The sequence below is a fragment of the Rhinolophus ferrumequinum genome, chromosome 4 (assembly GCF_004115265.2).
Source record: "Rhinolophus ferrumequinum isolate MPI-CBG mRhiFer1 chromosome 4, mRhiFer1_v1.p, whole genome shotgun sequence".
NCBI classification, from domain to species: domain Eukaryota; kingdom Metazoa; phylum Chordata; class Mammalia; order Chiroptera; family Rhinolophidae; genus Rhinolophus; species Rhinolophus ferrumequinum.
Window position 1 is genome coordinate 104115992 of NC_046287.1, and position 12322 is coordinate 104128313.

Genomic DNA, 12322 nt, shown 5'->3' on the forward strand with positions numbered 1-12322 from the left:
TACATGGAATGTAAGTACATGACACACATCCATGGACTCAGGTACAACCACACATACAGGCTCACACATGTACACACATAATATGTACATGGAAAGACATACATGTACAGGCAACCACACACATGCACAATTGTACACACAGATATGACATGCATACACATGTCCAAATACATGGGCACACATGTACAGACACGTATATATATATATATACTGTATATGTTTCCAGGCACAAGTGCACAATATACACATGTACGCACTCACAAGCTCATATATGTACACATATGCACAACATATATTGTCAAGGACACACCTGTAAATGCATGCATGCACACATGTACACACATGTACACACATACCCACGGAGAATTCGGCAATGCAGCCCATGTGGGAGGATGGAGGACAACCACCCAATGACACTCTTCCAATGCCAATACAGGAGGACACCTGCCCCTGTGGGTGCTTCCACTACAGCTCACCTGTCCCACCTGTGTATTAACAGGTGTGTCCTCTTACAGGCTGGCAGTCTGAGCAATGGGCGACTGGAGCCTTCTGGGGAGACTATTGGATGCTGCACAGGAGCACTCCACGGTCATTGGCAAGGTCTGGCTGACAGTCCTGTTCATCTTCAGAATCTTGGTGCTGGGAGTTGCTGCGGAGGATGTGTGGGGAGACGAGCAGTCAGACTTCACCTGCAACACGCAGCAGCCGGGCTGCGAGAACGTCTGCTACGACAAGGCCTTCCCCATCTCCCACACCCGCTTCTGGGTGCTCCAGATAATCTTCGTGTCCACGCCCACCCTCATCTACCTGGGGCACGTGCTGCATATCGTGCGCAGGGAACAGAAGAAGAAAGAGAGGGAAGAGCAGCTGAAGGGAGACAGTGACCATGGCCAGGACAGGCCCCCAGTACGGGATGACCGGGGCAAGGTCCGCATTTCCGGGGCCTTGCTCAGGACCTACGTCTTCAACATCATCTTTAAGACGCTCTTTGAGGTGGGCTTCATCGTTGGTCAGTACTACCTGTATGGCTTTCAGCTGAAGCCTCTCTACCGATGTGACCGGTCGCCCTGCCCCAACACCGTGGACTGCTTCATCTCCAGGCCCACGGAGAAGACCATCTTCATCATCTTCATGCTGGCCGTGGCCGGCCTGTCCCTCCTTCTCAATGTGCTGGAGCTCTACCACCTCGGCTGGAAGAAGCTTAAAAAGGGCATAACCTATCCTGTTAGCCCAGACACCCCTAAATCCAGGATGAGGGCCACAAAACCTGGGGGTGGGAGCCCACCCTCCTCCCAGTAGGGTCCAGCCACCCAACCATCATCCAGTCAGCTCTGTACACTCTGTGAAAAAAGATCATACATGACTACATTCACAGAGCCCAAGTCCCTTTTTTAAATTCTAAATCATTTTGATGGAACCAGTCACTTTCTCTTGTTTAAACTTTATTTTACTGTGTTATTCTTTATTTTCATAAAATTGACAAAAAAATATATCTTAACTTTGAAAAGAAAAGAGAAAGAGACAAAAAAATTAAAAGAACAAACCAGAATATTCTGATATATCCTGGCTTTCTTTGATCTTTAAGTAAGTGCTAGATGATAGATTTCTCATACAAGATCACCTAGACTAAGAACTATGAATACAATTCATACATCCTTTAAAAAATTAATCTAATAAGATTACATGTTTTTTTTTAGTTTAGCACCCCCCCTTATCACTCTCTTTAAAGTATTATTGAATAAAATCCTTTTTCTGAAGCTTTTTCTTTTAATTTCTTTCTTCTGCCATATGTAACAACTCCTTAAAAAGTCTAATGCATCAAAATTACAGGAACTTTAAATTTCTTGTTTATATATTCCAATATCGTCCACAAACTCAGTCAAATGCTCTTAACTACAAGTCTAAAATTAATTACACAGCTCGCACAGAGTTAAAACCTGTTTTGCCAGATGCCCTAGTATGTCAGACTCTCTTAAAGGTGACGAACTTATTACCTTTCCAGTATTCTGAGAGGTAACATTAACAGAACACAGGTGCGGGAGGCCTGGGGTCAGGTTAAGAAAGGATTGACCCCAAAAGACACCAGGAAACGGATCTGTGAGATGACTGTTTGTATCTCAACTGTGTTGGTGGAGACACAGTGTAAACAGTTTTCAAAATTTATTAACTGCGACTTAAAATACATTTATTTTATCATATGTTACTTACAAGCCAACAAAGTTGATTGAAAAGGAAATGTGTATGTGTGCATGTATATGCATAAGTACACACATATATATGCTCGCTGGATACAAAACTGAACCTTAACACAAAGTACTAAATGTTCAGTTTGATTTACTTGATCATCCTACATTTAATGAACGTGTTTTACAGTTGAGATCCGGTCTGAGACTAAGCTGAGGAAGCAGAGGGGTCAGTAAAGTTTCTCCACCAAGGCGTGAAAAAGGCAGAAGTGAAAAGGAAGATGGCACTTGAATTTCAGCCCGTTTGGACTAGCTGCCAAAAGATCTGCTGGTGGGCTAGGTGGGGACCGGGATCCCACCTCACCTGTGTGCCTGGGGGACGATCCCTGTGGAGGTGACACTACCCAGAGGGAGGGTCTTAGCTCCTTGGTGCTGCTGTAACAAATCACCACAGACTCAGCCGCCTAAAGCAACATGATCTCTCCTCAGCCAGTTGTGGGGGCAGGAGGCTGCGCTCAGGGTCACTGGGCTGAAGTCCAGCTATTGGCAAGGCTGGTTCCTCCCTGGCCCCCGGGAGGACCCCTTCGTCTCCCACTTCCGGAGGCGGTGGCCTTCCCTGCTCCTGGACGCAGCACTGCAGTCAACGTCCATTTCCGTGGTCACATCACCTCCCCTGTGCGACTGTCAAATGTCCCTCTGTCCCCTCTCATGTGGGCACGGGTGGTTACATTTAGGCATACCGGTCACCCAGGATCACCTTCCCATCCCACCATCCTCAACTTAGTCACTTCTTCTAAGTCCCTGTGGCCAAATCAGGTCTCCTTCTCAAGTGCCAGGGACTAGGACGTGATGCCATGGGGGCCATTAGTCAGCCCAGCACCGAGGAGTCAGTAGTTTGGACGGAGAAGCACTTTTCATGCCCTGCCTTACAGCCGTGTGCTTGGGCCAGTCCTTCCTGCACAGTCAGGTGCACGGTGTGATGCCAATGCAGGTGTGACGTTAGGACAGGTGACAGCTCGGAAGGGACTGAACCAGCTCACCCAATCCAGTGCACAGACGGCGTGGCATAAATGAAATGTTACTGGAAGCACACCTTTTAAAAGGGAGGGTGGGGTCCAGCCAGGCCCTGCTCCTCTGTGGGGCCCACAAAGTGCCCAGGCAGCCTTCGGTCACACAGAGGAGACAGATGGGGAAGCACCCCACAAAGGCAACCTGGGGCCCCGGGCCATCACTCTGACAGTGACCAGCTCCACCTCAGCTCCCGGTGGCCTCGGGCAGGTCATGCATTCTTCCATCACATGCTCATCCCTGGGGCTTGAGGGCTATTAACAGAGCCCCTGTGGTGACAGCAAGGGGGACCCTCTGTCCAGGTAGCAGTGACAGATGCCAATGGCTGCTCCCTCTGAGGTACTGCTCAGCCTAGAACATCTGCTTACAGACAAAAAGGCAGCCTGAATATCCATCTAGGGACAGTTTAGCTGGTCAATAAAGCAGGAATGGAAGCTGTAAGAAAATTTGTACCCCTTACCCCGACCCCACACTCAATACAGCTATTTTTATTTGTAGTTCAAAGGGAAATGTGTCTGGGCACACATCAGGGTCTCAGCTAGTGTTTACTGAATAAACGAATGAATGAATATGGTTGTCTTCTCATCTAAATTCTGACTCTGTGTGTTCTCTGAAAATACAGAATAGGGAGACAGCAAAAGAAGGAAGGCCACAACTCCAGTGTAGAGCATTCCCTGACACAATGCACTACCTGCAGTGTTTCTTCTGGGCCCTCACTGTGGGTGTGTCTGGTTCTGTGTGGATTGCTCGAGGCGTGCGGGCAGTGTGTCCATTACCTGTTGCCACACAAGCAGTTACTCAAAAGTCAGTAACAGGAACCACACGCAGGCATTCTACTACTTAGTGTCGGGGGGGTGGCGTGGCTGGGTGGGACCTCACAACATTGCAGTGGCCTCCCCCACCCCCAAGTGAGTGATCACAAGAGAAAGCAAGGGGAAGCTGCCATGCCCCTGGGACCAGGCGTCAGCGGCCACACTGTGTCACTTTTGCCCCGTTCTGTGTGTTATGAGCGAGTCACTTAGCCTGTGCACGCTCAGCTGTGGGGGAGTCAGGTTAAACCTTTGGGGAGAAGAGGGTCACAGAATTTGTGGACATATTTCAAAACAGTACAGCCAGTCGTCATCATAATGAAAGAACCGCGTCAATCCCACAAAGAGTTTCACATTCAAATGCTGCTTCTCTGACATGAGAGCCATGTCTCTTTCTTTACTGTATTTGCCACAATATAAGTCTATAGAGGAAACAACCACTAATTTCCATTTACGAAGTTAAAGTCCATAATCCTCCCCCCAAAAGAAGAAAGTGGGCCTCAAAACCTCATTTTCTTTAATTAAACTCCATGCAAAGTAGATTAGTCATCACAGGTTATAAACATAAACATCACTCAGAAGTCCCCCAAATATTTCTTTCTGGAATTCTAACACCTGGATTGAGGAGAACTTGAACTTCAAGAACTTTCCTGAGTTTTCAACCAGACATAGGGTTGCTTTGTGGGGTCAGAAACCCTGACCTCCTCTACCTGGTTCTTTACATTCTAATACCTTTGGGCCCCTCTAACTGAAAGAGTACTTTGATTTCTACCATCTTCTTCCTTTTTTAATGCAGGTTTGATTGACGTATAACACTGTGCTTGTCCCAGGTGTATAACATGACCACGTACTATTTTTTTATACTTGTCTCTATTTCAGATATTTCTAAAATGAGGTGATATTGCTATCATAGTTTTTTAAAAAGGCTGTTGTCATTTTTGGAAACCAACTTCAACTCTAGAAAAAAGTTCTTTTGAGGTCACATTTAAAAATAGAAAAACCCAAATACTGTATATTCTTTTGTTTTTTGAAAAATTGTTAATGTCTTTCTTAGGCTCGTGTGGGCTTATTACACTTCAGTAAAAAGTTTACATAAATAAAAGCAGAGGTCATACACTGAAGGCTCAGGAAACACATGCGCCCTCAGAGGGCTTCCTCTGGTCGTGTGGAATGGTTGTCAGTGTGACGTGTGGGGTCTTGGGCCAGAGAGCACCACTCTGCACTCCCCCCGGACTGTGCAGGGCCAGGTGGGGGGGCACTGGGTGTCCCCATCTGTCCTCAAGGTACCCTAGGTGAACACAAACGAGGACACATAGCAGACCCGACGAGCTCAGGGTCAACTTGGCAGATCTGACGAGCCCAGAGACCGAGAGTGGACACACAGCGTGGTCTGATCATAAATTCCTCACTGGGCTGCCATAGGGTGAGTCACGTCCCAGGCCTGGAGCTTCCTTAGCAAAAGGTCAGTATTTGCCTTAAGGAGCCCTGCCGTCTGTGCTCACGCATCTAGGATAACATACCTTTGAAATGTCAGAGTAATTTTCTTTTCCAGGCCCCGAGAAGGCACAACTGCAGGCACCGGGGCAGGAGACCAACGGCTTTCCTGTCATCTGCTGCCCACATACCATCTGTGCGCTGTAAATGCTAAACATCACCTCTCCTGCTCCCGCCAGAGAGAAGCCTGAGCCTCTCCGTTTTGCTTTGTATCCCATCCCAGAGATTTCTATTTTGCTTCTTCCTACCACCATGGATGTCCTATGCCTTTTTTCCGTTCTCTCCTTTGATTCTAAAGCATAAAATAAATAGCAAAACTGTCTTCTCCAGAGCGGTTTCTCAATCTGCTGAGATCTTGCCAGAGGCATGTCCTCACTGTGGCTCAGATAGCGTCATAGCAACTGTGTGTATAGTGTGCTGTCCTTGCGTGGACGTGCACCCCAAATGTCCTACAGACCCGAAGCCCTGCTTCAGGTGTTCACGGGGGAGTGTGGTTCCTGCCAGGATGGTCAGGGTCACCCCCTCTCCCTGTGCCAGCAGTGACGCCCTCGGAAGGGCACTGCGCTTGGCAGCTGCAAAGCTGTGGCCACCTGCTGCCTTCCGAGCCTCCTACAGAGCAGTGGCATGGCTTCGATGTCACATTCCAGGATCTACAGCTGCTGACCACTCTGCTCTGAAGGTCCCTTTTCCTTTGGAAACCCTGGCAAGCCTTCAGCCCGAGGGTGGCCTGCTGTGAGGTGGCCTTTTCCAGGAGCCCCCGCCCCAGCCTGGTGTGTGCCGTGTCCTGGGGTTCACACCCAAGCTCAGGCACACATGGACTAAATGGCTGTGTTCATGAATTTCTGTCCTAAAGAAAGACGAGAGTGAGAACAATGACTATTCTGAAATGACAGATGCAGTTTATTTTCCTTGTTAATTTCTACAATAAATTAACCGCTGTTCATGTCAGATAGTGGAGGGCAGATGCCAGTATACCAACTTATAATACAAAAGTGAGTGGCCAGGAGTAGCAGCACCCTGTGAGAACCCTGTGAGAACAGGGTGTGATTCTCACACCTGGATGTGGTGACATCTGTTATGAAGACCCTGGGGACAGTGACTTCTGTCAGGCCCTGGATAAGAATATACAGGACCTAGACCTCTGGGACCACTGACTTTCCCTTTTCCTGAGAAGCAGGTAGGTGAGCAGACGTCACCCTTGTGCTTACGCAGGTCAACTCCAGGTTCTGGGCCAGTCTGAACACAGGTGTGTGTCCCATGTCCACTGTCCTGGATGCACACTGCAGGTGTCCTGCTGGTACTGGCTGTGTCTAAGAAGCCTGCGGCCTGCATGATTCACAGATATGTAGTAGAATTTTCCTTCCGGCTCCCAAAAGGTAGTCGGTGTAACTGGCAGTTCCCACTGGACCTCAGGGACTAAAATCCGAGCAGCCTGGTACCCCTGCCCTGTGGCCTCTTCCCTCCTAACCCCAAGAAAAGGTTTGCTGGGATGCGAATCCAGCTGATGCATCAGGTCTCTCATTTGCCTGGGTCCCTTCCAAGGCCTTCCAAGGGGCTCTAGCAATCCACTTGCATGGGCAGGTGTTTTTGGAAAATTTGCAGAAGTCAGGCATTTGGGCTGAGCCCCATTTGTCACCCCACTTTGCCTGCCAGCACACGCCTGCCCTGGCACATGTTGTACTGGAGAGCATTCTAAATAAGGATTCACTCCTCACTGATCCATGTCTAAGAGGCATTTATTTTCACACCTAACTTTGTATTTGTACTTTTGCAAATTGTGGAAGCTGATCAAGAGGTCCCACTGAAGCCACATGGCCTCACGGGACCCAGGGCACAGGACTCAGCTTCTCTCTCTGAAGTGGAGGTCACAGCAGAACCGCCTCAGGGCTGTTCTCAGGGTCTCAGTCAGTGGAGGCTTAGTTCCTGTTACTATTTCCATAGGGTCTGATTTGCAGCTTCTCCCTTTGAAAAATGGCCTCGACACGATTGAGCTTCCTGGGTGTTGTGAAGCTTAAATGAGATGAGTTATGTGACGGCCTCACATGTTCAATAAATCCAAGTGATTTAGTTGGCAAGTTCATAGCTAAGTATATAGTCGTAAAAATAATTACTTCTGGATGATCCTTTTAAACCTAAAATTGCATATTGTTTGCCGATGTTCAATTTGGATGCAGCCACTTATGCTCTCTCAGTTCCCTCTCACCACAACCCCACGAAGTAAAACCTCCTTTTTCAGCTGTGATAGCTGTGAACAGCCCTCTGTAGGGTCTCTGTGAAAAAGGAAGGAGCACAAATTCAACTTTCTTTCTTTTTAAAAAGTTTTGTTGGGGAATATTGGAGAACAGTGTGTTTCTCCAGGGCCCATCAGCTCCAAGTCGTTGTCCTTCAATCTAGTTGTGGAGGGCGCAGCTCAGCTCCAAGTCCAGTCGCTGTTTTCAATCTTAGTTGCTGGGGGAACAGCCCACCATCCCTTGTGGGGTCGATCCGGCAAACTTGTGGTTGAGAGCTCGTGCTCTAACCAACTGAGCCACCCGTCCGCCCAATATCAACTTTCTGATTCAAGCACCTAAATTCCAATTAATTCCTTTTTGATAGCACTGATCTTTCTTTGTGATTTCATCATTTTAAAGTACATGTCATATTAGAATCATTGATCATTGTAAGTGAAGTGATGTAATATGGTATATGTTAAATGTTAGTTGCGAAATACAGCCCCACAATAGGACAAAAAAAGAGGTTATTATTGTAAGGCCTAAAAACTGCTCCACTGTAGCATAAGCTAGTGAATAAAGCGTTACCAATCACAAACAAAAGATTGAATTGTGAGCATGCAGACATATCACCAGGATAAGGGAGGTGACAAAGCCAAGGCAATGTATCTTTTTAGGCAATGGCCATGTGATACACAGAGGCAAATTTTGGAATAAAGAAAATGTGTTTTAATGCATCTGTATTTACGCTAAGAACTCCACACTTGGTATTCACAGTGCAGCGAGGCTCCTGGTACAATTTTAAAAGGTGTTAAATTGGGGTCAGTAAATACTCTGCACCCTTGTACTTTGCCTCTCCCCACCCCGTCGGTCCCCCGCCCTACCCTTGGCCCATGACAGATGCGGGTAATTAATCACAACTAGAGTCCTCCAAGAACATGGTCTTGGTGTTTCAAGTTAAAGCGCTCAGCCCCGTGATTCTCAACCAAGGTGATTTTGCCCCTAGGAGACATGTGGCATCGTCTGGGGATATTTTCTTATTGCCGTGACTTGTCAGAGGGCAGGGTGCCACTGGCATCTATGGGGAGAGACTAGGGGTGATACCACACATCCGCCACCGCACAAAACAGCCCCCACCACAAAGAGTTGTCGCGTCTCAGGTGTCAGTCATGTGAGTTGAGAGACCCTGTCTTAGCCTAAGGCCTTGGGCTCAGCGGTACGCAGAGCTGTATTCAGCCTTCCAGTTCACTTGGGGGAGATGTTTAACCTCACTTAGCCTCAGTTTCCGCATCTGGAAAGTGAAGATAGTGATATCTGCTTTATATACTTGTGGTGAACACAGTTTCTGACACATGGTCAGCTGTCAACTCTTATTATCACCACCGGTAACACTAAGCATGTCACAAATATTAGAATGTAAAGTTTCTGCATCTCAAAAAATATTGTAAATAATTTTAGGCTACTTTTCCTGTGCATTAGACAATTGCTGTCATTTGTCTTGATACTTGTACAGCACTTCCATCTTGACCGGAAATATTTTATTAAGCAGTAATTTGGGTGCCACGGATTCAAAGTAATGCATACTAAAGAGTTAGAGGCGTATGTGATCTTTGTTCTAGAAGCAGAGGGATCTGGGAGCACTAGAGTCAGAAGGCAACAAAGGCTTGCCGGGGGAGAGAAGAGGGACAGGATAAAAGGGGTTTGCGGAGGAGAAGGGATGTGGGGCAGAAGAGACTGAGATTCTACCTATTTTTGATGTGCTGAGTCACTGAGAGACACTGGTTTATCAGATTCATATTCATCATTTTTAACACTCAAAAAAAAAAAGGGCAGAAGAAAATTGCTCTCCTTTCCCCCTTTCTCTTCCATCATTTCCTCTCCAAGATATTTTAACTCTGTGTGGACAGCTATCGTCTCCTGATAATAGAGCACCTGTAGGAAACAAACACATCACACTAGAATTGTTGAGAAAGATGACGATGGAATTCTCAAATCTCTACCAAAATCAGAGCTGGAATTATTATATCTACAAACGGGGGAAAATTTCTAACCCTATCACATGATCAGTGTCCTTAAATCATTATTTTAACAGCGTGGTTTTCATACTTTCCTATAAGTTATGGGCTGAAATGAACTATTCCGTTACCCATCCTACCCACCAGTTTGTCTTTTGACTTTCTTTGTGCACTTTCCCAGTGTCCATATTTGTTTGGTAATAGTGCCTTCTGATATATGTGATTTTTCAAGTTTCTTCTGAGTGTTTTGGGTAAAGTGAATTAAAGTTGTGTCTTTCTGTAATGTTTACAAATGAATTCAAAAAGACAATAAAGTAATAAATCACCACTGTCCAAAAGTTAACATTTACTTCTTCTTATTCTCTTTAAAAAATTTTTGTTCCTTAGTTTTATTGAGGTATAATTTTTTATTTGCTATATGAATATATTAATTCATTTAAAAATCTTTGTTACACCTATTGTTTCTAGTCTCAAATATATATTTAAACAGGTACAAATGTTGGAACATTATAATATTTTGTTAATTACCTGTAATTGGAATTAATTTTCAAATGACATTCCTCTTTACCCACGGTTAGATTTTTCCTGACTCGTTTGTTTTAATTTTTAAACTTTAGGACTCTCTTTTGGCACATTTTCGTGTTCTTAAGAAGCAAAAAGTAGTCTTTCTGCAGCTCTTACTCTGTAATGAGAAGAACTAGCAGGAACGAGGCTGCAGTGGTCGTATCAGCAAGCTCCCAGGGTCGTCTTTGATGTTTTCTATCTGACTTGGATCAGAATTTTTAGAAAATGCGCTAATGCCATAATTCTGTGTTGAAACACTCCTAACAAGTTCGCTGGTTCTTTTCAGACTGGGAAGAAGAGCAGGTCAGCAGTCCAAATATTCTACGACTTATTTATCAAGGACGATTTCTACATGGCAATGTCACATTAGGAGGTAATGGTCACCTTCGTAATGGGATTTCGTGTCTGTCTCATGGTTGCAGTATCCATCTGTTTGTTTAAATGCTAGTGTTTGATTTTACTAAAAAATTACACCTTCAAAAACCTAGTATGAGTTCTGCCTACTTTTTGGTGTCTACTTCATGTTTTGCATTCTGTTAAATTTAAGTTTAGCACTGTGCTAAGTGTTTACCACCTTGCGAAACAGACTCTATCCCATTACAGGTGGGAGCCCATAGATATTGTCCTATAGATGTTATTCTTTCTGGATCATATAACTTAGATGCAATATTTAAAAGTTAAAGCCAGACACACAAACTAGGAAATGTTTCTGATAATTGCTTTTCAAATATGCTGAGGAAATGTTTTCAGCTTGACTTAACTGATACAGTTGCCATTCGCGCAAGAGTACAGGTAAATGAGTACCTTTAGAGAGACAGTGCCGCGGGGTGATGGAAAGAGCAGATTTTAGACCCAGACTGTCCAAGTTGCCTCTGAGCTCCACCACTCACTGGCTGTGGAAACTTGGACAAGCTACTTAAGTGCTTTTGTTCCCGTTTCCTTAGAGTAACACGGAACAGCAGTAGTGCCGTTCTCCTGAGTTGGGAGGGTTAAATGAGTTTATGCATTCAAAGCATTTAGAATAGTGCTTGGCACACAGTAGACACTTTGTTAGCAGTTGCTGCCCTTTCTACGTGACTGGAGAAATGTAGCTCAACAGTGCCGCCTTGAGGGTACATTTTCTACCATCAGCAAGCTTTGTTTTTACGTAGTACATGTATTTCAGAAACATTCTGATAATTAGAAACGTGCAGACAAATGAAGTGATGTACTTTAAATAGTGTCTTTGTTTAAATAGTGTCTGAGTTTTTTCTCTAACTATGACAATAAAACGTTTGCTTTTCCTTAGATGTGGAATACTTTCATTCATTCAGCATATATTTACTCCTTATGTGCCAACCCTGTGTGCTAAACAACTGGAGATCCAGGGTTGAACAGGAACCTCTTCCTTCAAGGTGCTCCAGGATGACAGAGTAGAAACATAAAACCCACAGGTAGAAGTCTGTGTCACCAGGGCTGGAGTAGATGAGTGCCAGTGACGATCATGACAGTATCAAGTAGGAAGGACATTTCAGGATAGAATTTCACGCATAACCAAGTTTCAGTGTCAGTGTAATGACCGCTCTAATAAGTGCTGATATCCACGAAGAGATATCTGCCATTTCAAATTGAGCTGCTTTGCTTTGCAGTTCTTTTTACAGCTCCTTGTGTAGTTACACGGACCAACTCTTCATCTAAGAATTGACTGGTAGCTCCCAGGCTGTACTGGACGTTCATTGGGCAACCTACGACTGTGTGAACTCCTGGGTGACGTTCACGTGACGGTTGGAAACCCACATTCTGGATGTTGTGCAGTGTCACAGCAGAGAGCAGGGGACCCCAGGGGGAGACGAGAAAGCACTCGGATTCTTGCTCCTCTTCCTTCAGCTTCTTTGATGTGTTGGTATCAGTGTCTGCTGTTTCCAGTTAAAATCCAGTGGAGAAGGAAAATCATAGTCGTCGTCAGCCCAAGCGTTCGCCTCAAATGGCCCGCTGTTCAG

At 45.5% G+C, this 12322-nt stretch overlaps 1 protein-coding gene across 1 annotated transcript; it reads left to right on the top strand.

The window, feature by feature from the left end:
* The first annotated feature begins 531 nt into the window (after positions 1–531).
* On the top strand, positions 532–1299 carry LOC117021237 (gap junction alpha-3 protein-like). The gene has a single exon (XM_033104051.1). The coding sequence runs from the start codon at positions 532–534 to the stop codon at positions 1297–1299; it is 768 nt and encodes a 255-aa protein (XP_032959942.1).
* The last annotated feature ends 11023 nt before the right edge of the window (positions 1300–12322 follow it).